This window comes from Silene latifolia, chromosome 9 (assembly GCF_048544455.1).
Source record: "Silene latifolia isolate original U9 population chromosome 9, ASM4854445v1, whole genome shotgun sequence".
Taxonomy (NCBI): domain Eukaryota; kingdom Viridiplantae; phylum Streptophyta; class Magnoliopsida; order Caryophyllales; family Caryophyllaceae; genus Silene; species Silene latifolia.
In genome coordinates, this window is record NC_133534.1 from 63,918,031 (window position 1) to 63,942,428 (window position 24,398).

The following is a 24,398-nucleotide window of genomic DNA, read 5'->3' on the forward strand; positions in this document are numbered from 1 at the left end:
CAATGATCAAATTGCATACCCTTCCCTGAATAGTACATCTACTCCTGAAAATGAGGGATCTGATCCTCCTCTAATGGTGCTTGTTGAGAGTGCATTACCCTCCACAAAACAAGACTATGGCCTGTATCAGGGTGAGCCAAGACTTGTTCCTGGTTGGGTTCCTCCTCAAGAGTTGTCTCCTAATTCACTGGCTCCTCCTCATACTCAACTGAACCCTCTCTTTCCCACTCTTCTACTTCCATTGCTGTCAATGCTCTCTTGGAAGGATAGTCCTTCCTAAAGTGACCATACCATTGGCATTGAAAGCATTTAATCTTTTCTTTGGTTAGAGGTGGGTTGGACTTAGGGAACATGGGTGTCTTTCCTTTGTCTCCTCCAGTTTGGGACACTGGTTTAGGTGTCTCAGTAATTTTAACACCAGTGTAAGGTCTAAAGACAGGTTTGGGTTTAGGAGTAGTAGGTTTAGATTTCCCCATTTTTTCCACTCTGAGTGCCAAGTTTACAACATCATCATAAGACCGGTTGCATTCTAACCTTAGTAGCAATGTTCTTATCAAGTCCTTCTAAGAACCTAGCAAGTCTTTGTTCAGGTTTCTCATTTATCTCACACTGTAAGGTTAGTTGTTCAAATTCTCTCAAATAGGTCTCAAGAGGTCTCTCATCCTGCCTAAGCTTAGATAACTTAATGAACAGATCCTGAGTGTAATCCTTGGTAACAAATTTATTCAGCATTTTCTTTTTAAGCTTAGACCAAGATCTAATGGGTTCTTTCCCTTCCCTTAATCTCTGATGTTTAAGGTTGTCATACCACAGTGATGCATAACCCTTTAATTTCAACATAGCAACTTTACAAGACTTAGCATCATTGTAATTTTTGAATTCAAATATCTTTTCAACATCCATAATCCATTCTAGCAAGTCATCAGGATTAAGACTACCAGAAAAATCAGGAATTTCTACCTTTAGGTGTTTGTCTGCTTGCTCAAGAGCCTCCTCTTGTGTTCTGATGCTTTCCTCAGACTTTGACTCATAACCAGGTGGTGGTTGTCCTCTCCCTACTCCCATAAATAAGCCTCTGCCTCTGCCTCTTCCTCTTGGAGGTGGTTGTCTCCTGGGATCATGGTGGAAACCTCTCCATCACCACATGAACAACATTGAGTAGTGTGTCTACATTTCCTGCAAGTGTTTCTATTCTGGTTTCAATACCAGCAAGTCTCTCTTCACTCATGGTTGTTTTTTGTGTTTTTAATGTAGGTAGGGATAATGATCTCACAACTTCTCTCAACTCAAGACTAACACAAAGGTGGAATTGTGTTAAAACTTGAGCTCTGATAACCAAAATTGCAGTGTAAACCCTATGGACATGCAACAATGCAGCTGGGCTTTGCATGATACTTTAAAAATACCAAATGACCTTGGAAAATTCTGAAAATTTGCAGTATTTTAATTTGGATATTAAGCTGTGACTGAGCCAAGTTTCATGAATTTTGAAGGTGCCTAAGTATTTTTAATATTAATAGAAACAACCCGAAATCCTGAGATTCAGACAGACTGGCTCAACTGAGAATGTGATTTGTTTGAGTGACTCAAGGATATAGCTAAGACCCTAAACTTCCACAGATAATTCACAGGAAATTTAAGATTATAACTTATCAAATTTCAGACTCAAATCCACAGATTGACACAGGATTAAAGCTGAACTTTGCTCAACACAATTAAAAAGAACCACAGATGGACACAGGTTCAATTTAATGATGCCAAACCGACTTTGATCAATTAACCACGAGTTCACAGGTTAATTATCAGGCCAGGTTTTCAAACTACAGTTTAACACAAGTTTGAAAGAAATGAGAGAAGTCTCAAGGCTATTTTTTCATTCAAAAACAATCTGCCTCAAAACAGATGAGACACAGGTCTTTATATAGGCCTTGTCTTTACATTACAATTCGAAACCCTAGCATCCAATGGTCCAGAATTAATCTAAGATGACTACAAACAACATAAATTATCTTACAAGCTGGTAAATAAAGTGAACAAGTGAAAACAAAAGCAATTGGGGTAAAACAGATTGAAATAAAGCATGGTTGCAGTCATCACCTTTGTCGATTGTCCTCTTGTGCACGAGTTTCTGTTTATTTGGTGGCTAGCTGAAGTCAAGGCTTCTTGTTCTTTGCCTATGGCGAGCTTTGTGGAAAAAGTTAAGCAACTCTTTTCAAGGAGCCTCAACAATGCCTCACTAAATAAGGAAATCTTTGCTTTATGCTTTAACTTCAACATGTGATCGCCTTGCTTTCTGTTCTTTGGAATTTCTATTTGAATTACATTGCATTTTAGGATGACTGGTAGGATGCTTAGGGACCTTGCTTAGACTTTCGGTTGAGGCACCTTGGTGGCCATATAGGCGGTGATAATCTGGACTGGTGAATCTCTTGGTTGGCTGAGCTGGGGGTGGTTCAAGGGGCGTTGCTGGGACTTGGACTGTGGCCATGTCAGGATTGGGAGCCCCTGATTCAGCTCCTGCTGCATAAATTGCTTTTCGTTCACGAAATATTGTTAGATGCGTTTTTCCTCCTTGATGATAATGTAAATTGCTTCCCTTTCACCATTTAGAATCAAAATTATGGAGAAAAGAGATTTGTCGACTGTCGTTTAAGAGAAATTTACAGAAAGGAAGGAAGAGGGTTTGTCGACTGAAGAGAAATCAGAATTAGGAAAAAAAGGAGATGCGGAGAATTTATTTTTATTTTTATTGGGCATAGATAGATATATATAATATATGGGCCTGTTGTACAATGCAACTGTACAACAGGATGTAGGATCCTATTTGTGTCGTCTTTGGCTTGTGTACTTGAACATGAATTTTTTCTTATAGTGAACACCAAGTGTGTGATTAAGTGCTTATCTTACTAACCATGTATTGTCGAATTTTTGTGTTCATGTATATTACAACCCATTCATGTTAAAACCTTTACTGCTTCGAATGTTTTCCTTCAATTTTTAGAGATTGAATTTTAGCTTTGATTTTAATTTATGGAGCATTTACTTGACCGGTTTTCTGTACTTTATTTCGTTCTTTGACGGTTTATATGCGAGTTTTAACTTTGCTAGCTATAGAATGTGAGTTGTATTCATGGTTGGGTTACACAAGTGCAATCGTAACCCAGTTTGTTTGCGTGTAATTGTATAGGAAACATAAATGAAGTCTTTCATCGAAAATGGAATCATGCATTTCCTTATGTGTTTCAAAAGTGTCAGATTGCCTAAGCAACAGTCGAGTCGAGCGACGAAGTTAATGGTTAGCGTACTTTACTAAAGAACGGTGTATAAATAGAAGCATATGTATAATCCAGAAGTTACAACACGTGTAGTTAGTATATTACTAGAGTGTTTGAATAAAACGTCTTTTAATGTTTATATCGATTCACGAACAAATTAAAATGCAAAAGTCCGCGTGCGTTGCATAAATATGTTGACTAGAGGATATATGAAGGGTTCCTTCTCCCTACTTAAATACGAAGTTTTTTGCAAAAGTTTTTTTTTTTTTTTTTTTTTTTTTTTTTCATTTCTGATGTTTTTATTCTTGATATTTTCTCCAACTTAAAGATTGTAAAGAAAAGATCCAATAAAAAATCATTGCTCTAATGCACTTTCTCGAATCCATCATCGCCAAACTCTTCATTGTCAATTAACTCTAGGAATCATTGGTACCTTCAACGATTCAGCAACTTACCATTCGTGATCGATAATTTACTTCGAGTTACCCCTTACCCTTTTCGAGTGTAGAATCAAACAAGTAATTATTATTTTCAAGCGTCAACTAGAATTCAATTGTGTAACACCACGATAATTTGGTTTGGTTGTATAGATACTCTACCTAACATATTTTAAAATAATATTTATCATCATTATTTTTGTTTAATACACGTTATTTAGGTAAATAAATTTAATGGCTAACAGTTTAAAACTAATATGATTAAAAATAAATGGTATAAACAAGTTAACCATTTAATGTCCATAGGAAAACGAATTTTACATGACCTGTTTAATTTGGAGGTCATGGAGACATTATTTATTTTGAGTGATGTGGTTAATGAGCAGCGTACTTTACACAAAAAAAAAATGATGTGTAAATAGAAGCGTGTGCATAGTCTATAATGTGCAGTACATGTACTTTGTATATATGTACTTTGTATATTACTAATCAATAGGTCTTGGTATAGACGGATGGGGCGAACAAACGGGTAAAAACCTCTAATAAAATGGGTAGGGGGGACAAGGTGGGGCACCCCCATGTGCTTCCCACTTTATGGCAAATGGGTATTTTGTGAGAGAAAATGGTATCCGTCTATACATATAGACGGATAATGTCCGTCTATAATGAAAATTTGTGATTACTAATAGTGTTAGCATAAAGCATGTGTTTATTATTGTATATGTCGTGTTTGAATGGTATTCTCATTTCGTTAAAAAATCAAAGGTTGAATACCGCGTGCGAAGCCGCGACTTTCTAGCTAGTCTAAGAAAAAAAAGAAATAGAAACAATGACGGACACATCTAAAACAATAGGTCTTGGTATAGACGGGTGGGGCGAACAGACAGGTAAAGACCTCTAATAAAATGGGTAGAGGATAAGGTGGGGCACCCCATGTGCTTCCCAGTTTATGGCAAATGGGTATTTTGTGAGGGGAAATGGTATCCGTCTATACGTGAGAATTTGTGCATCTAAAAAAAAAAGTAGAAACTACTCTAGTCTCTTCCATTTTTCATCCTTACCCTAACTCTCAGCACTCCGCCTCTTCACATGTTCGCCTCTCCATAGCTTCTTTGTTATCTCTCCATCAAAGCAATATGATGCTTGGCCTCTCAACATTCCAACCGAGGCTCCTTTTTCGCTCCATCAAACTTATTGTCAAAGTGTATTTCGATGATGACTGATTCAAGGTTTGTTGCTCTCAAGTAACGATTATCCTCGTTTGATTGATAATTATTAATTTATTTTTCTTGAATTATGTTGTTCACATTTTATATTAACCAAATAGCTCTCACAATGTTTCGATTTTAGATCTAGGGTTTGTCGAAATTTGTTGATCTCCAACCCATTGTTGCTCTCTAGTTTTTTGACACTTAACTTGTAATTTATTTATCCGCTTTACTGATTAGGTTCCAAGTAATGCTGGCAGTGATTAATGATACTTATTTTTGGCATATATAGATGTTATAATGTGGGAAATGTAGAAATATACTCCGTATTAGCATTGGCATACCTTTTTTTCCAAACAATTTGAAATCTAATTTACTTTTCCTGTTAAATTTGGTTTTTAGGATCGATTGATTCCAGAACAGTACAAATGATGGTTGTGTTACTAGATCGATGATAAGTTTAAGTATTTCTTTCCCCTAGTAGGTATTACTGTATTATCGAATATGCCCATCTGAAATCAGTTGTATCATTGGGTACAGTTGATTAACTTAAGTCTTGTTGGTGGTCTGATTGATATTCTCTTGGACAAATTCTTGCTTCAGACGGTCTTAAGTTAAGAGAATTACTCTCAACCGAGACTTAGATAATTTTAAAATGAAAAAGGGATTACGAGAGGTTTTAACCTAAGACCGTCTTTAGCATGACATACTCCTATATTGTATTCTTGTGTAGTAAAAAAAAGAAAAATATTTTAATGGATAGTTCACGAAGGCTTTTACGGTGTTCCTTCCGTAGCTATGATTTTTCAAACTTCAATGATTTTTCTACTTTAAATAAATTGATCGAAGACGTCAAACGAGCTCAATGAAGAAATATGTCATCTTCAATGGTACTTTATTTAACAAAGGTCTCTATGTTTTTATGGTACTTTTTAATGTATTTCCTATTCATGAATCATATATTGATTTATTCCTTCATTTTATTTGGTTAGGTGTTAGCCTATGTTTTTAAAACATAGATTTTAACCACAGGGTTTGTTCTAATTTTCCAAGTCATGATAGGGATAATGACTGAGAGATTTTAACAAGACAAGATCATGTTTAAAAATATCTAGACTTTAAAATCGTTATTATGTTTCAGGTTGTGGGTTATCCGATGCTAATTGAACAATGTCGGGTGAAGAGAAGCTAAGAGAACATTTGAACTTTCTTAATGGGTGTTCTTAATATGGCACAAATCAGGTAGATTGATGACCCAGTTTTTAAATTTGTATAAATATTTGTTTAAACCCCTTCTATGGGTACAGTTGGTTGTATTCTATTTTAATCAATGGTTTGATTCGGCCATATTTTGTTTCATTACTTTGACATTATGGGTTAATTATATTGAAATGGTTGCTTAATTATTGTTCAGTTCAATGTCTAACAGGTGTTTGGTAATGTTTGTTCTTAGTCAGTTGTGATTCGAGGTTGATGTTTTTATAAGAGTGTTTTTTTTTTTATAAGAATGGGTAATTGCAGTGCGTAAAAAGAGTGGTGAATTCATGCTTTATCTTTCCTGTACAGTAAAACAAGTGGCAAATGCTGGATATCCTCGTAAATGAGACGGTTTTAGAGAGTGCTCCCTTTGTCCCAATTCAGTTGGTTACGTTTGATTAAAATACTGTCACAAGAAATTAAAGGGTAAACAAATGACTGAGTGGGATTTTTATTTTTGCTATATGAGTTGTATATGGATTTCTATGTTAATCCCCCTTTTTAGTCTAGTCATACCGCATCAAGTGGCTCATGTTTCTTATATGCGTTTTTACTTGAAATTGATGGTTAATCATGCTCCAAGATGTGTGTTGGGACTAAAATTGAAGTTTTATATTTGATCATCCCAAAGTTCAATTTCCATAAGTTTTAAGTAGACAATAATGTTTTAAAAGGATAATTCTCAATTCTTATTGTCTAAAATATAGACATGCTAAAAAAATGTTGCTGCAACCCTTTAACAAATTATACATGAGTTATAGTACTTCTAATTGATTCAGGGGTGTTGTATGAGAAGCAATAAGGGTTATATTTGCATTTTACAGGTATATGCTGCAAAATTGGAAAAGTTGAATGAGGATCACTCCCGAGGGAATTCCTGTACTCTCATATCTTGAGGTATTATATTTTTGTTATTGTTTGCTAATCAACTTTCTAGAGCTTGAGCATTTCTATTTTATTGATATATGTGGCAGCCAAATTATTTTTTGCATAACAAATATTCGCCACTAATTTTTTCTGCCTGCTGTAAAAGTCGTTTCTATCTAATGAAGTTAAACATTGTCTACTTATATTAATTGAGTCTTGTTAGCAACTTAGCCGAGATAATTATGTGCTCATTACCTTCTTGTAGTACAGAACTAAGTTATGTATGATAGGTTGGGGACTTTGTTCTTGAGATAAAACCTTGCTGCTGAACCTGGTTAAGTGAAATAGTCTTTGGCCGATAGTACATTGTACATTTATTCGATCCCCATATACTCATTTTTTAATCATTGTATATTTTTTATAGTTCCTAAAGAATTAGCCTATTTGTCAGCCTGGTTCCTTCGACTAGGAAGCACAACATTTTATTTGTGAATTTCCAAAATTGTACTATTTGATATCACCTAGATGAACCGATAAGACTAGATATAGTGGATTTGTTACTTCAATTTAGGGATGTCAATGGATCGGGATCGGGTCGGGTGAAGCCTCATCCGTCATCCATCCGTCCTTTTAAAATCGCATCCAACCCGTCCGTCATCCGTGAAACATATCATCCGTCATCCATCCATCCATCATCCATGGATGAAACGGGTGGATCGGGTGATAAACGGGTGTTGTGTATTTAAATATTTCAAGTTAAAAAAAATGATGATTTTTTTTCTCTACGAAAATAAAGTTAGATAATTACTTTACTTTAACTTTCTAGTGGTTAGGTTCACAAAATATTTATATTGAGAGTAGAAAAATATGAAAATTTAAATATTTTATATCTTAATAATGTGTAATATGTAAAAAAAATTAAATAAAAAATAATAAAATCGGGTGATGGATGGATGGCGGGTGGATGGCGGGTGGAATTTCTTCATCCAACCCATCCGTCATCCATCATCTGTTTCATCCGTCATCCATCCATCATCCATTTAAATCGGGTTTTCATCCATCTTTTAGGATCGGGTGGATCGGGTTTTGATGGATGCGGGTGAAATTGACATCCCTGCTTCAATTGATTGCTAGTAATGAGTGTCCATATTTTTCATCTTTGTACAGCAAGTTTTTGTTTTAATCCAAATACAAAGGTTTTTTCGGGTGATTGCTTAAGACTGCGTGATTCAGTCAATTATAACGGTAGATCTACGTTAATTGCGTTATTGTCATGGATTTGATAACTAAACTCATATGGAATAATTCTTGCGTGAACTCGTTTCAGGTTTGTTTGATGTTGTTAATCAACCCTCTATACATTACTTGAGCGCCCAAAGAACGTAGACAATAGTTTGCAGCCGGTGGTGCCCTTGATGACAACTATACTGGACGAATTAGAGAGTAGATGATTTAGTCGACCCATATATTGTAACCTAAAAGCCCTTGTAATATAAATTTTGAGGGGTAATCTTTTATTGATATTATTTTGTTTTATTTGATATTTTGTTTAGTACTTCAGTTGTGTCAAGTTGATTTTTATTGATTCGAAGTACTTTATTTAAATTTTTTGTAGTTTAAAGAAATAACATTCTGTGCCAATCTTTATTTTTTTTTTCTGAAAATATATTTCTCGACGCTTTTTTATGTAGTAAAGCATCTAACCTAGAAATATAATTAAGCGGAAAAAACTTGGTCACAGAAAAAAGCGTCAAAACTGAAACTTTTGATGTAATATTATGTCACCATGATCGACACAAAGAAGCGTCAGTATGTAATGCCGTGACACATATAAGCGTCGAGAATATTGACAGCAAAAAGCGTCACAAAATACTGACGGCGAAAATATTGACGCTTTTAGAAAACGTCGACAAATAATTTAACGACGCTTTTAGCGTCAAAAAGAGCCTTAAAAAGCGTCAAAAATGCAAGGGATTTGTTGTAGTGAATATATTTATATAAATACACACATATTGGGGAGGGATAGTTTTAAAAAAGGTTATGACGCTGGTATCTAGCTTACTAATCAGAAAGGTTACAGTGTGAACTCTGGGTATGAGTGGATGAGGCATAAGGAATAGAAGGTAGGATGGGCCAAGTTGGTATGGAATTCTTGGTCTTTGCCTAAGCATAGATTTCTGTGCTGGCTAATTTTCAAAGATGGTCTCAATGTGAAAGACAGATTATTTAGGCATGGCATTAGTGCTGATGCTGATTGTTGTATATGCAGAGATGCACATGAAACTGTTTGTCATATTTTTCAGCAGTGCAGATATACAAGACTGGTAATAGCAGGGATTTGCTCTTGGCTTCATATTGTAGAACCACATGGTAATGGACTTGTATGGATTGGAAAAAGGAACTGGCCTGGTCACAATTGAAGAAGCATTTGTGTTTAGCTGCCATCATGGTTGCCTACTATGCTGTGTAGTAGCAATGTTATGCAGCTTGGCTGGAAGGAACCTTGAAGAGACCTGATGTTTTGATTACTCAAATCCAGAATTTAATGAGAAACAAAATGACTAGCTAAGTGCAGGGATGCGGTTAGTATTTGTGATAGGTACTGAATTAACTTAATAGCATAAAATGGTGTATGTCATTCAACACGTTAATGTTATATGTAGCCTGTAATAGATGATTTGAGCTTAATGAAATCTTAGATTCCACCAAAAAAAGAATAACGTACAAACCTCCCAATAAATAATTAACGTCTTCTTAACCGACAAGACTCCAAACCTAATCCTCTATCTACTAAAAGAATAAGTGCTCCCTATTATTTTCCCGCCAAAAAACATATTCTCAAAAAAGGAAATTAATGATTATTATGTTCATTCACTAAATAAGGAAACTAACAGTTACCATTTAATTCATCTATTATATTTTCATTAAAATTAATCTTTTTATCAAATTATATTATTTTCACTAAATTCTAAATTATAACATGTTAATTAAAATAAAATAAAATTGATATAAAACTATAAATTGTTAAATCCTTTATTGATCTTATTATTAGATGATGCATATTCAGTATAAAAGCAAAATTAAAAATCGTTGTTATTACTTTTGTGACAAAATTTTTTTTTTAAAAAAAAAATATAAATTGAACTCATTAGCTAATGCTATAAAATATTTTCGTTAAAATATATTTCAACTCATTACTCAATTCTCTTAACTAATTTTCAGTTCTAGATTTTATTTTTCAAAGCAAAATACAATGATGAGAAATGTTTACAATTATAAGGTACCAATAATATGTAATTTATAAAAATTTTAAACTTGAAGTACCGTGCATATAACGTACGGGGTCTAAACTAGTTAAAAGTAATTAAATAATTCTAAACTTAATCTAACTCTCATAATAACTAAATCTGATAGAATGATCAATTTTTAATAGTCTAATTAAAATACTTCCTATAATCCGAACCCAACTCACCCGTGTTCGATCCCCGCCCCTTACTGAATTTTCTAATATGTCGACATCTGGGTCGTATCAGGACGTCTTCTCATCAAAGGCATTCGACGAGAAGTACTTTACAACTCGTCTGACGCTGCACTTTTGGATGATTCTCTACCAAAGTGTATCATCTTCTGTCTCAAGTTTATCAGGTGGATCTATCTTTGGCAAAGATTTTGCCGTTTATTAAGATTGGTGGCACTGAGGGTGAAATCAGGAAGACGTGTGGTTATGTCACGACTAACCTTGAATAATCCATTATACGGAGTAGTTATGTTACGACAATTTAAATGTGCCTTCTATATCATGCGGTCTACATATGGCATGTTAATAACTTAATAATATTAAAACACAAATCTAACTCATGATAGCTCCATTATTATCCTAATTAATCGTTGATAATTACCCCTTACTTTTAAAGTCTTTCCACTTTTAATTCTGATAGATGAACCAACTCAACCAAAACCTTAAGGTGATGGATGAGGCCCAACTATTATAAATATTCCTATTACGCTCCCTCACTCAAATGCCCATTGGGCTTGAAGAGTGGTTGGTTGTCTGCAGACCGACTCCCCGCATCGTGTCTTTGGGTTTCCACTTCGAGTTTTTTTTGAGGAGTTTTGAGGTTGCTGGGATTTGAACCCGTGACCTTCTTGGTCACACCCTCCCTCGATACCATGATAGATGAACCAACTCAACCAAAACCTTAAGGTGATGGTTGAGGCTCAACTATTATAAATATTCCTATTACGCTCCCTCACTCAAATGCCCATTGGGCTTGAAGAGTGGTTGGTTGATGTCAAGAAACCATCTCAACCAAAAGCTTAAGCTGATGGTTGAAGTTCCTTAATTCGTTTTATACTCTAACACTCCCCCTCACACGAAGGCCCATTTTTTGGGCTTGAAGTGTGGGTGCGCAGCGGATTCCTCCTTGCATTACGATTATCCACTTTTTTTAGAATGGAGGGGGGTGGGATTCGAACCCGTGACCTTTGATCACCTGGCTCTGATACCATGTCAAGAAACCATCTCAACCAAAAGCTTAAGCTTTTGGTTGAGATGGTTCCTTGACAAATTCATCCATAAATCCATTCATTATTATTGATAATCAAGTGTTGATAATAACTAACTTTGTGATATTAAAACACTATATAATCCTGATCCATCTAATCCATTATTAACTCAAATCCAACCATTAACAGACGTTGGATGACAATTAGCTTCAGAGCTCACCCCAAGGAAATCCCGAGTTTGCCCTCCATTATTTCCAACTCCTCCTATATAGTTTTCTTGATATTCATTCTGCAACTTCTGACGCTTAGTAGGGTTGTACATAGTTGATAGATTATGGACCGACCCCGAACCCTCAATGTCGCTTCCAAGATTCGTTGTAGTTGAATTGGAAGTACCATACACTGACCCATCGTCACAATTACTATTACTATTACTATTACCATTACCATTACCATTAGCAGTATTGTTGATGATGTTATGTTCTTTCGAAAACGCAAAGTTCCCAAGAAAGAGTGCATCATTTGATGTCGTAGTAAGTGCTGAAATATTAGCACCAATTTGAGCTGCCTTTTGTAGCAATGCTGTGGCAGACATGAAATGTGAGGAATTACTAGAGGATGTCTGGGTGTCTACATGTTGTGTGCTATACAAGGAAGGAATAGAAGAGGTGGTATTATTATTTGAAGTAATATTGGTGATTGCTCCCAGTTCTCCGCCATTGATATATATATTGTTTAGTGATGAACTGGATATCTTACTTCCAAAAACCCAACTCAACGGGGAGTACCCATTATTGTCTGGAAGGAGATTCGAACCTGGGACCAGCATGAGAGGGGTATTTTGGGGATTAAATGAATTGGTAGTGTTATTAAGTTGATGGTGCATATTATCATAGTTTGATTTTGTTGGGGCTAATTGATTACCTAACCAAAAGGGAAGAACTCCGCTTTGGGTTTGTAGGTCAAGGGTTTCGTCTTTAGTAGTAGTAGTAGTAATTGATGAGAAAGGCTTGAAAATAGATGAAAAATGTTGTGACATATTAGATCCCATCAGTTGATAGTTGAGGTTATTGTTCATAGTTCCTGTAGTATTGAGGCTAAAATGAGTACTTGCTCCATTCATTCTAGCTGTTTCTTCTGCTAAAGCGTCACAAAATGCTCTGTGAGTTATGAAACTATCCCTCCTGCTTGCACAATAAACATATTATGTGTTTTTTAAATCTAATAAGTTAACCATTTATATACATACTAATTTCATTAACATCATTACCACCTTGATATGATGCGTGATAACCTAAGGTTGACTACAATTCATCATATATAGGGCTCACAATCTTTAAAGATCGACTTTGAGCCAAGCTACACCAATGACGCACTTGCCAAGTTATCTATTAATGATGCTCGACCAAATCAAGGAAATTTTAATTGGAGTAAAGCTCCTTTAATTTTTTTGAGAATCTTTGTAATTTAGACTCTGTTAGTTGTAATTATTTAGACACGATAGCTTGTATTGAGCTCTCCGCGCTGACCCTCCACCATGATTTATAACTTACGGTACGGTTATTTCCGTTTTCTTAATTTAAAGTCCCATTTTAACCAAAAAGAAAAATATAAGGTAAGGTTGACACAAATTAGCTATATATTGCTTTTATGAACTCGTAGGACAACCTGAGGGACAACTAGTTTTAAGCGATTGAATTTCCATGTGATGAAAAAATGTCAAGAGATAAGGTCATACGTATATGTACTAAATAATCTCATACTCCCTCCTATTCTAAATCACACTCCCCCGTTCCTTATTCATCTATTCACAATATTCTCCTCTTTTTCCTTTTTAGTAAAGTTTTATACTTATTTTAATCAACCCAACCCACCCCACAACAATACCTACATTCCATACTTTATCTTATTTTAATTAACTCACTCCACAACAATACATACTTTAATCACCTCACTCCACAATACCTTCCCTCTCTCTAATTCATCATATATAGGGCTCACAATATAAAATAGTTGGAGATCTGGGTATGTTGTAAAATTGAGGATGATGAACCCTAATTCTAAAATTTGGGGTAATTGGGGGATTTTGATTGTTAGCAAAACTAGGGATATTTGAACAGTAGAAAATCTTTGTTGAGGTTTTTGATTTTTTCATTTTTTAAAGGATGAAGAACCCTTATTCTGAGATTTGCTGGAATTGAGGGATTAGATTGGATTATAGGTAACTCGGAACTCATTTGATATAGCTTCTTTGAGAAGCATACTACTTCTGACGTATGTAACTGATGCTGACAATGTTTCTCTCTTAACCGTGAATGAAGCTGTAAATCATCTGTCATATATATCATCTCTGCCTCTCAAAATACTCTAAAGATATTTCGTGGCTGATTAAGTAGAGCACGGAATTTATATCTGCTCAAAAGATGCAAGAAATCTGCTTAAATGGATGATTTATTGACCTGGATAAAAGATATGTCAAAGTAAAGACTCTGGATGTTTGTGAACTCACTCCGAAGTAGTAGCTCTAGGCTGGTCATAGCTTTTTCTCAATTTCTTCATCATTCATACAGAAACAAAGAATGATGTAGAAGGAGGTTGATGATGAAAAAATATGAAGGATGATGAAGAAGATTAATGGATCATTAATGGAGGTAATGAGCAAGGAAGGAGATGAAGATAGTAATTATTAGGAAATAAAGGGAATAGGTAAAGGGTGGTAATTTGGTAATGTAAAGGGTTTAATCTGACTTAAGTTGAAGCAGTGACCTATTGAATAGGTTGCCCTTCACTTAAGGTTATTAGAGTTAAATGATGGTATAGTTGAGATGTTTTTGGGTTATTGTAAAGTCGGGATTATTTTGAGCAGAACATACATAGTTGGGATTATTACCATCAATTAACCCTATTCTTTATAAGAACAATGAATTTATTAGTCTACATTTTATTTCTTATTATAATTAACAGAAGCAATAAAGGAAAACGTAAAGAAAGCAACACATATATTTACGTGGTTCAATAACGGTGTGTTAACTACGTCCACGAGGCACGCATGAGGGATGTAATAGTATAGGGTTCTATTGATAATGAGTAGATTACATATTTCTGATTTAGATTCAGACTGTTATGGTATTTAGAACTGTTACGGTGTAGTTTAGAGAGTTTATATACTACTATCTGAGATCTGTAATAGTGATTATTTAAAGTGCCGACTAACTGATTCAAGGCAAAAATACAACATTTCTGTATATAGTAGTTTGCATTACATGGTAGTTTAAATTGATGAAATTCCAACCAATTAAATTGAAATGATGACTCTCCAAAAGTAGTTATCATACCCTTAACAAATGATGAACTAAAGATTAAATTTAAATGACTTTCCAAAGGATGTTATGTTTAACTAGCTTCCTAGATAAAAGTGAACCATGTCGTTTAATATCAACTTGTTAAGCCCCCTTCATAAAAATAAAGAAAAAGGAGCAAAAATGAATGAATCAGCAAAGGAAAGGCAAAGCTAGTAAGCAATAAATAGCATGATACCTTGAGAAAATAGTGCCACAATCACATTTATACTCCCTTGTTCCACAAGTCTTGGAATGGGCCTTACAATCAGAATGAACTGCATACTTCTTATTACACTTCTCACACTTCCATTTCTTCTGTCCATGTTTCCTAAAAAAGTGTTTTTTAATACCTGTGAGATCCCCAAGTGCTCTTGAAGGATGATTATGAACACAAGTTTTCTCTGGACAAACATAAACCCTTTTTCTTGGCTCTTTACTTGTTCTTTGCTTGAGTTTCCATGGCAAGTTATGTCCGCGACGATGTAGCTGTAAGTTTTGATCTCTTTGGAACCCTTTCCCACATATTTCACACAAGAATCTGTTGGTAGTCATTAGGTTTTTTGGTGATAAAGCTATCACTTCAGCTTCTGGATCTGTAACATACATCAACAAGGATTATGTGAATATACCAAGCTAATAATCTTCATTATCATTGTACCATAAAGGTGGTACAAAAGTTAAAAGATGTTGATTTTCCAACTTTATTACCAAATAATGAAGTTAAAATAAAAAAATAAACAAACATTCATTCCAATCAGTTCAATACATTTGATTAAAATATAACTCACATGTATTCCATAAATACGTGAAATTAATTAACTTGCCTGGATTGCCGATTTCTCCTTTTCTTAAGAGGAGGATTATTAGATCCAATAGCCGGGGTTTCAACAAATTCATTGGAAGTTGCTTCTTGATTATTATCCATTGATTACTTTCAAAATCACTTCAAATAATTATAAATATGAGTTGTGATAATTAGTTGGTTCTTGCTTAGTATTAGTTGATCATAAAGAGAGAAGAATTGAGTTGAAAAGAACTTTTGGGTTATGTGTTTAACTTCATTAGGTTAAGTATGTAGATGTGTGATTCAAGTTTCAAACTATAGTGAAAGATGAAAATGGACAAAGGTTTTCTCTCACCCTCTCTAGATTTTATTTGCTTTTGTTTATTCTAATAGTATGAAGGTAATTAAGCATGCAAAATGGGACTAGGAGAAAAGAGAGAAGAGAAGTTGAGGCTTTCTCATACATAGCAAAAGTATATCAGCCGGACAAAGATTTGCAAAACAAAAAATTTAAACAAAACAAGTACAAACTTAAACATAAACAAAACAAAGTACAAACTTAAATAATTATTGTATTAAAGATAAAACACAATACTTGCATAAGATTGTACGACAGCAAGCATCTTAAAATAGAGGATAAATTACAAATAACCACCCTATATTTGTGATTTTTTACAAATTACCACCCTGTATTTACGTTTTTACAAATAACCCCCAAACTTTAACGTATATTCCCCAATCACCCCCGTATTTTTAGCCCGAGCATCATTTCTCTTATTTCACCACTTGTTAAGTGACGATTTACGTAAAGTATCAAAACTACCCTCATTAAATTTACACTAACACACCCTCCACAAATAACACAGCATTTCTCCAATTCAATTAAGAACCCTAAATTCCCAAATAAAATGATATATTTCCCCAATTCATTTACTTCTCACAACTAGTATAGATCCCGCGCGAATGCGCGGTATTTTAGATAGAAACTTTAAAGAAAATAATTATAAAACCTGATATTTAACTCAATTTGAAATTTAATTGTAAATTTATTATAATTAATATTTTGTATTAATCGGTGGAAAAGGGAAAGTTCAATATAACCCAAATGTAAATATGATATAATGAAAGCCTAATAATAGATATGATATAATAAAAACTCAATTACAGATATGATATAATAAAAGCCCAATTATGGCCAAATTCATTTAGGTGGGAAAATTTTGGAGAACTCTTATTCTTTTAGTATAAGGGGGATTTAACCAATTTGACGTTACTCTGATACATTATGAATCATTGCCGCCACTTTTGCTTACAAAAAGTTTACTAAACGCTAAACTATCTGGAAGGCACCTTATCACTGTTTATCATCGTCGAAAAGATAGGCGAAACAAAGTAAAAGCATCAATTCAGTATACTTCAAAAACATGGAAAAATCGTCAAATTTCATCGAAGTACATACTGAAAAACATGAAACAAGAACTTTTAACATTTGAATTTGGGAATTTAGGGTTCTTAATTGAATTGGGGAAATGTTGTGTTATTTTTTTTAGGTGAAATGTGAGTATATTAATAATATCAAAAATAAGCAACCATAATTACAAGGATTAGGTTCGAACCACCCTTAAGGCATTCTAACACGTAAAGCCTATGCTTACCTGCCAATCAATGGCAACATTGCTATCTATTTTGCACATTTTGCTACGAATTCTTCTTTGAATTAGCTGCTTCAGTTGATGGGCTATAATGTCAGGTCTCATTACATAAAGCTGGTGTCTCGCATTGTTTCTCTGAAACCAGATAGTATACCAGAATGCAGATTGAACAAACGCAAGAGCCTTCCATTGCAAGCTGTTCTTGTTTGCAGATAGTAATGCACTAAGGCTAGGAAATGGCTTACCAATCCATTCTGCAATACATTCCTTCACATTACTGGTGAACTTGCAATCTGAAAAGAAATGTTGTGTTATTTGTGGAGGGTATGTTAGTGTAAATTTGATGAGGGTAGTTTTCGTATTTAACGTAAATCGTCACGTAACAAGTCGGGAAATAAGAGAAATGATGCTCGGGCTAAAAATACGAGGGTGATTGGGGAATATATGTTAAATACAGGTGTCTCGCCATAAGGGAGGCCAGATATCATGGCAAAATCCTCTAAGCTCACGCCGACCTCCCCGAACTCCATATAGAACGACGACGTCGTGTCTCAGTACCGATCCAACATGGCACGGATCAGACACAGGACCTGTGAATGTCCCGCCAAGCGGCCACCAACGGCCCAAAAGCCGACTTCTCTATCAACGCCCTCGTCCCGGCTCGGAGAACGTCGTAAAAGCCCAGGCAGGTAGTGAAGCCCGAGAAAGTCCTCATGGTGCCGATCTCCTGAAATCAAAAACAAACAACGTCAGAACACCTATCCAGGTCTGATACTTCAAAAGTGACGAAAGTTCAATCAGGCGACACGACTCACCAAGCCCTCGTGAGTAGGGTAGGAGATGTGCCTGTCCAGTCGAAGCAGCAACTGGCTACCGTCAAAACCCTCGGCCCAAGCAGGCGCCGCCCGCAGGTTCAGCCCTCGCGGGACTGTAACCCGTCTAGCCTCCCAACTCGCGACGTCTGCATCATCCTCAACCGTCTCCGCCCTCTGTCTCTTCTGACCACGAGACTCAACGTGACGGATGGAAGGCATCTCAACGACCCTAGCGACGTTCCGTAACGTCCGTCTGGTCGGCCGGAGTCCGTCTCCTCGTAGAAACCCTCCTCCCAGAGGTACCAGCCTCAGACCCAGTCTGAGCTCTCTCAACACCAGTAGCCCCAACAACGGGCTCCTCACGCTCCTCAACGGCCCTTTCAGCCCCAACAGTCTCCTCGGGGGGGCCCCTCCTCCTCGGAAGCGTCCTCCACTACCGCGGCGGGTGCACTAACCGGAGTGCTAACCAGCCCCGTCCCAAACAGCTCCTCAAAGGTTGTAGCAAGGGACCCAGCCTATCCCGAGCACTCTCTTACAAACAAAGAACGTCAGCCGAAATTTCGGCATTACGACGGCGTAAATTGGACAAATCCAAAAAAAGAAACCTGCAAAGCAGAACAAGGGCAATCCCGCCCAAACCCAACCAAACAAAAACAATTTACAAAGAAAAAAACGCAAAAAAAAAAACGACTCGCCCTTCTTTTCAAGCAAAAGACGAGTCAAAACAACCACAACAAAAAACGGCACCCCAAGACCCGTACGAGGTCCGCCAACAAATCAAAATACGTTTTCGATAGAATGGGGTATTTCTCTACAACTCAAAGAGGCAATTTCTACGCCAATTTGAGCGCAAACCGGTCAAAATTCAAAATACGACCACGACGAGGCAACGTGATCTTATCACGCCTCAAAGCGACCTAAACTACCAATAAGGTCCATTTCAAGGCAAACTGACTCAATTCAAGCTCAAACAGGCGCTTATTCCGTCAGACATAAGACCGTCACAAAAGGCAAAAATTCCAATTTCGCCCACAATACCCAACAAAGGTCCATAGTGGCAAATACGGTCTTTCCCGACTACAATGCAACCTAGTGGGACCCACTATCCAAGCAAATAAACTTGGCATTGTGAAATGAGACGGTTTCTTCGCCTCACTCACGTTTTTTGAGCATAAGGAGCGGGAACGGGGACCAAAATGCAAACTAAAAGCACCCCTATACTCCTAAACGGGTTTCTAACCTAATGTAATCATCAATTTCAATCGAAATGGGCTCAATCAAAAACGCCCAAATCGATTTTCTAGGGTAAAATTTCGCCCTAAATCAATCTATAAAAGACCAACAAATTCAAATAGATTCAAGAGGAAATATATACCTTGAGATGACATTGTTGATAAGGGCACGAATGGAAGCAAGCTAGAGACCAACAATGGCGATTTTTCGCGGGTTTTCGAGTTTGTGTGAGGAAGATGAAGAATGAATGACGAGCAAGCCATTCTCGCGTCTTTTGCAGAAAAATGGGGAAGCTCCCTTGATTCGCCAGGTTGCTCGCGCCTCAATGAGGTGCTCCCTGTTCTTTCAGCGAAATTTTGGGCTTTGGCCCAATTTCCCATAACAAACTTCAAATTTTCAATGACGATATTAAGGACCGTCATTTTTCAAATACAACAACAAATAGTGAAATCAAAATTCACTATTTTCCTTCAAAATTCCAAACAAACGACGATTAAAACCGCCATTTTTCAAATACAAAAGCAAATAGCGAAAATTCAAATTCACTATTTTCCTTCAAATTTCAACGACGACAATTAAACCGTCAATTTTCAAAATAATAGTGAAAATTCAAATTCACTATTTCGTCAAACTTCAACGACGGCAATTAAAACCGTCAATTTTCAAAATAATAGTGAAAATTCAAATTCACTATTTCGTCAAATTTCAAACGACGGCAATTAAAACCGTCATTTTCAAAATAATAGTTGGAAATTAAATTCCACTATTTTCACCACACATGTCAACGGCGGCACATAAACCATCACTTCAAACGTAATAGTGAAGATTCCAAATTCACTATTTCCTGCACATGTCAATGGCGGCACATAAACCGTCACTTCAGACGTAATAGCGAAATTTAAAATTCGCTATTTCCTTAAAAAAAAATTCAAACAAACGGCGATTAAAACCGCCACTTAAAATTCAAAAAACAAGTAGTGAAGATTCAAAATTCACTATTCCTTCAAAGTGTCAACGGGGGGGCTCCCTCGCAGGACCCGCTCATTTCAACAACATTGATAGTGAAATTCAAAATTCACTATTTCCACGGCGGCATCATGAGTCCGCTACCTTCAAAATAAGTCCATCCGATGCGGCTATTCTCACGGTCAATTAATCGACCGCCCCACGGCTGGCGAGCCTTACTACGCATCGTGGCCGGCAAGCCCTCCTCATATACGCCCCATGACTGGCGAGCCTTACAACGCATCGCGGCTAGCGAGCCCTCCTCATATACGCCCCATGGCTGGCGAGCCTTACTACGCATCGCGGCTGGCGAGCCCTCCTCATACACGCCCCATGGCTGGCGAGCCTTACTACGCATCGCGGCTGGCAAGCCCTCCTCATATACGCCCCATGGTTGGCGAGCCTTACTACGCATCACGGCTGGCGAGCCCTCCTCATATACGCCCCATGGCTGGCAAGCCTTACAACGCATCGCGGCTGGCGAGCCCTCCTCATATACGCCCCGTGGCTGGCGAGCCTTACTACGCATCGCGGCTGGCGAGCCCTCCTCATGTACGCACCACAGCTAACGAGCCTTTGTCCGCAAACACGCAAGGACGTATCCGAAGATGCCTCAGGTATGACTCCTTCTTATGGCTGGCGAGCCTTTGTACGTAGTCTAACGGACTTTAAACGACCCGCACGGACAGTCGACAGACTCTAAACTATTCCCGACGATAGGTCCTTGGCTCGTACCCTCGAGCCGCCTTGGCGTCGCCCTTCCCGACGGCAGGTCCTTGGCCTGAATCCTTTCGAGCTGCCTCAACGTCGTTTGGGTCTCCAGGTTGTAATCTTCGATTGACCTGGGGGCTCTACTTTCACTTTCGCCCTGTCCAAGCCTCGGTCAAAGTGGGGGCTCAGAGATACCGCATGTCGCCGAGACTCCAACAAACACCCGATGATTATCGGACTACAACATGTTTTGGAATCGCGGCGTTTGATCGACAGTTTGTGTACAACTTTACGTCCGAAAACTTAAAACAATTTCGAAAATAAAACATTTCAAAACTTTTCAAAAATACCTGGAGTGTTTAATGCACGACGACGGGGTCACAATGAAACTAACTAGAGTCAAAACCGACACCGGACCAAAAACCGACTCAAAAATTAAAATCCCAACTCCAACAACGAGTCAAACCGAGTCAACCACAAAAAACAAACCTTTTCAAACCTTCTATACTAAGATTTCCCGGATTCATGAATGGTCAAGTACCAAACATGTGACTACAAATCCTTGGATAGAACAAATCATGATTGAACTTGTGTGAAAGTGACAGGACAACTCGAAGACCCGCGACGTGGCTCGCGCCTCTTTGAGTAGCCCAGGTGGCCACGTCGCTCAAAACTCACACAACCACTCATTTTCCTATAAATACCCCTCAAATGCCCCCATTTGAGAACTTACGCGAGTGTCCGCCCCCTCTTTTCTCCCTTAAAATTTCCGACTCGACTTCTTAAGTCACAATCCGACGCGTATTACGACCTACCGATCGTAAATACAAGCCTTACACATTGTTTGGTACCGTCATCGTGCATTAAATCACTTGACCGGCCATTTCGACCACTACACCGTCACTAATCTTAATAAAACACTCTTTTTACTTACCAAAACGGTTTTAAACCAAGTCTTTTCCGACCAAACGAGTTGTTACACTTACGTCGGTTTCTCGCCATAACCAAACATGTAAGTATGAGGGTGTAAAAATCCTTCTTTTATCATGTCTTTGCTTGTTTTATGACCATAACATGCTAAAACATGCATAACACGATCTAAAACATAGGATAGATGAGCCAAAACTGAGTTTTGGCCTAAGGCAGAAGCCCCTTGTTCTGCACTTAGGCCCGCGCCTCAATGGGGTGCCCATGTCAGAACTCAACCGTGTTTGTTCTCGTCTTTCCTCTTTAATTTATTTTATATTTGTAATCGGTTTTTACCATTTCGAATATTTTCAAACCCTTTTATTTATTTTTACAAATTTTAACCATAAAACATTTTTCGCCCTTGGTTCTTAATACCATGACGGTTTAATCCGTATTTCGGTGATAATATTTGGTTAATAACATTTAAAAGGTATTTTAAAGCCTTTTATTTCATTTCTTTACATTTTGGAAGGTATTTTAAAGCCTTTCATCATTTCTTTACATTTCCAAAATAAATGTATTAGTCACCAACACAAAGTCATCCTTGGTTCCACATACCATGCCGGATTTTAATCCGGGTACGATGATGAGTATCGACTAATTACATCCAAATGAACTTAAAACAATTAGTTCATAATTATTTTCAAAAACTATTCATGTCAAGCTTGCCAAGTCAAACCCGACACCGAATATCATCAAAATAATGATGATTATTCGAGTCTCGTTCCTCAAATCAACAAATACGGTCTAAACGACCCTTTTCAAACCAAAACGGGTTCAAATACCCATTTTTCAACACGTTTTATAAACGTTTTCCAAATGGTCAGAACGCGTCTTAAACCGTTGACTGACCCGCGCCTAAACATGACATTTCTTTCCTGTTTTCAAAACCAGGGGAGACCCCCTTGCATCGCCAACAGGCTCGCGCCTCATATGGCCGCCTGGTGCAGGGTCTGTTTCCTTTCCAGCATTAGTCTAGGACGATCCCGACTCCGGCCAACCCGGATATAGGACGGATCAGATGACTATTTGCTCATTCAAAAATCACATTTGCAAAATGTCTTACTAAGACAAATGGATCGCGTTATGCACCATAAACCTAATACGGTAAATGGATGTTTAATTTCCATCTTGCATGCAAATCAACCATAAATCCAACTTGACATCTTATACCTGATACTTGGATTAAATCAACCGACTTAGAAAGCTCTCACATGTTAGGTTTAAATTCTTGGATGCGCATTCATGCATTTAAACAGTTTTATCAACTTTTGCATTCAACCAACCAAGATCGATCAGTAGAGGCCGCTACCGCGGGCGGGATTGGGTGTCTGATTAAAGGGCTTCCCAATACGTACCTTCACCTCTTACTCAGAAAATTTGGATAGTGGACGACCTTATCCAGGGCGTACAAGAGTCATTCTAGAGATAGGATGCTAAAGAGGGACGATTCCTTATCTTTAGTACCTATGTCAAACGCTGCTTTGTGCTTTGTTTGACCGAGGTATAAAGTGGAATTCGAACGGGTTCCAAGCATCCCACAAATGCTTGGTGGCGACTCCGAACATCTCTAATCGTTTCGAGACCCTTACCGAGATGAAACCGTCCGATCTAAAACGATCCGGTCGAAAGCATTTTTACGCCGCCAAGCGTGGCTTTCAAAAGACCGCTGCACGTCCGCAGATCGACCGGACTTGCAGGTGGGCCCATGTCAACACCATCTCATGTATCATCTCTGGTCCTAAAACCACTGCCTCAGCGCTGTCGTCCCAACAAATCGGACTCCTACATCTCCTCCCATACAAAGCCTCAAATGGCGCTATGCCAATCCTGGTGTGATAGCTGTTGTTGTAAGAAAACTCAATCAAATCTAACCTCTGTTCCCAGCTACCACCAAAATCCATAACACAAGCTCGCAACATATCCTCTAGAGTCTTGATGGTCCTCTCCGTCTGGCCATCTGTCGCAGGATGAAATGATGTACTCATCTTCAAGGTAGTTCCCAAAGACTCCTGCAACTCTTTCCAAAACCGTGAGATAAACCTCGAATCTCTGTCAGACACTATATATTTAGGCACCCCATGCAATATCAGCACATTCTTCCGATAAGCCATAGCTAATTGTGCCTTAGTCCATGTATCTTTCATTGGCACAAAATGAGCTGACTTGGTCAGTCGAAACACTATAACCCATATCATGTTGTTTCCCTGTTGACTCTTCGGTAAACCCACAATAAAATCCATGGAAATGGACTCCCACTTCCACTCAGGTACCTCTAAAGACTGAATCTTACCTTGTGGTCGACGCTGCTCTCCTTTCACTCTCTGACATGTCAAAT

At 37.4% G+C, this 24,398-nt stretch overlaps 1 protein-coding gene and 1 long non-coding RNA gene across 3 annotated transcripts; one reads left to right on the forward strand and one right to left on the reverse strand.

The window, feature by feature from the left end:
* Nucleotides 1-4,758: 4,758 nt before the first annotated feature.
* LOC141599862 (uncharacterized) lies at nt 4,759-8,708 on the forward strand. Of its 2 annotated transcripts, none has more exons than XR_012523997.1 (4): nt 4,759-4,941; nt 5,323-6,162; nt 7,002-7,074; nt 8,372-8,708. It is a non-coding gene; the product is annotated as an uncharacterized LOC141599862 (long non-coding RNA). The 2 variants fall into 2 exon arrangements; XR_012523996.1 differs by having other exon boundaries at nt 4,792-4,941; nt 6,062-6,162; nt 8,372-8,585.
* A 2,927-nt stretch (nt 8,709-11,635) lies between these two features.
* On the reverse strand, nt 11,636-15,479 carry LOC141602725 (zinc finger protein MAGPIE-like). The gene is made up of 2 exons (XM_074422849.1): nt 15,088-15,479; nt 11,636-12,734 (listed from the first exon to the last, which is right to left on the reverse strand). The coding sequence occupies exons 1-2, from the start codon at nt 15,441-15,443 to the stop codon at nt 11,720-11,722; spliced, it is 1,371 nt and encodes a 456-aa protein (XP_074278950.1). The 5' UTR covers nt 15,444-15,479; the 3' UTR covers nt 11,636-11,719.
* Nucleotides 15,480-24,398: the final 8,919 nt, after the last annotated feature.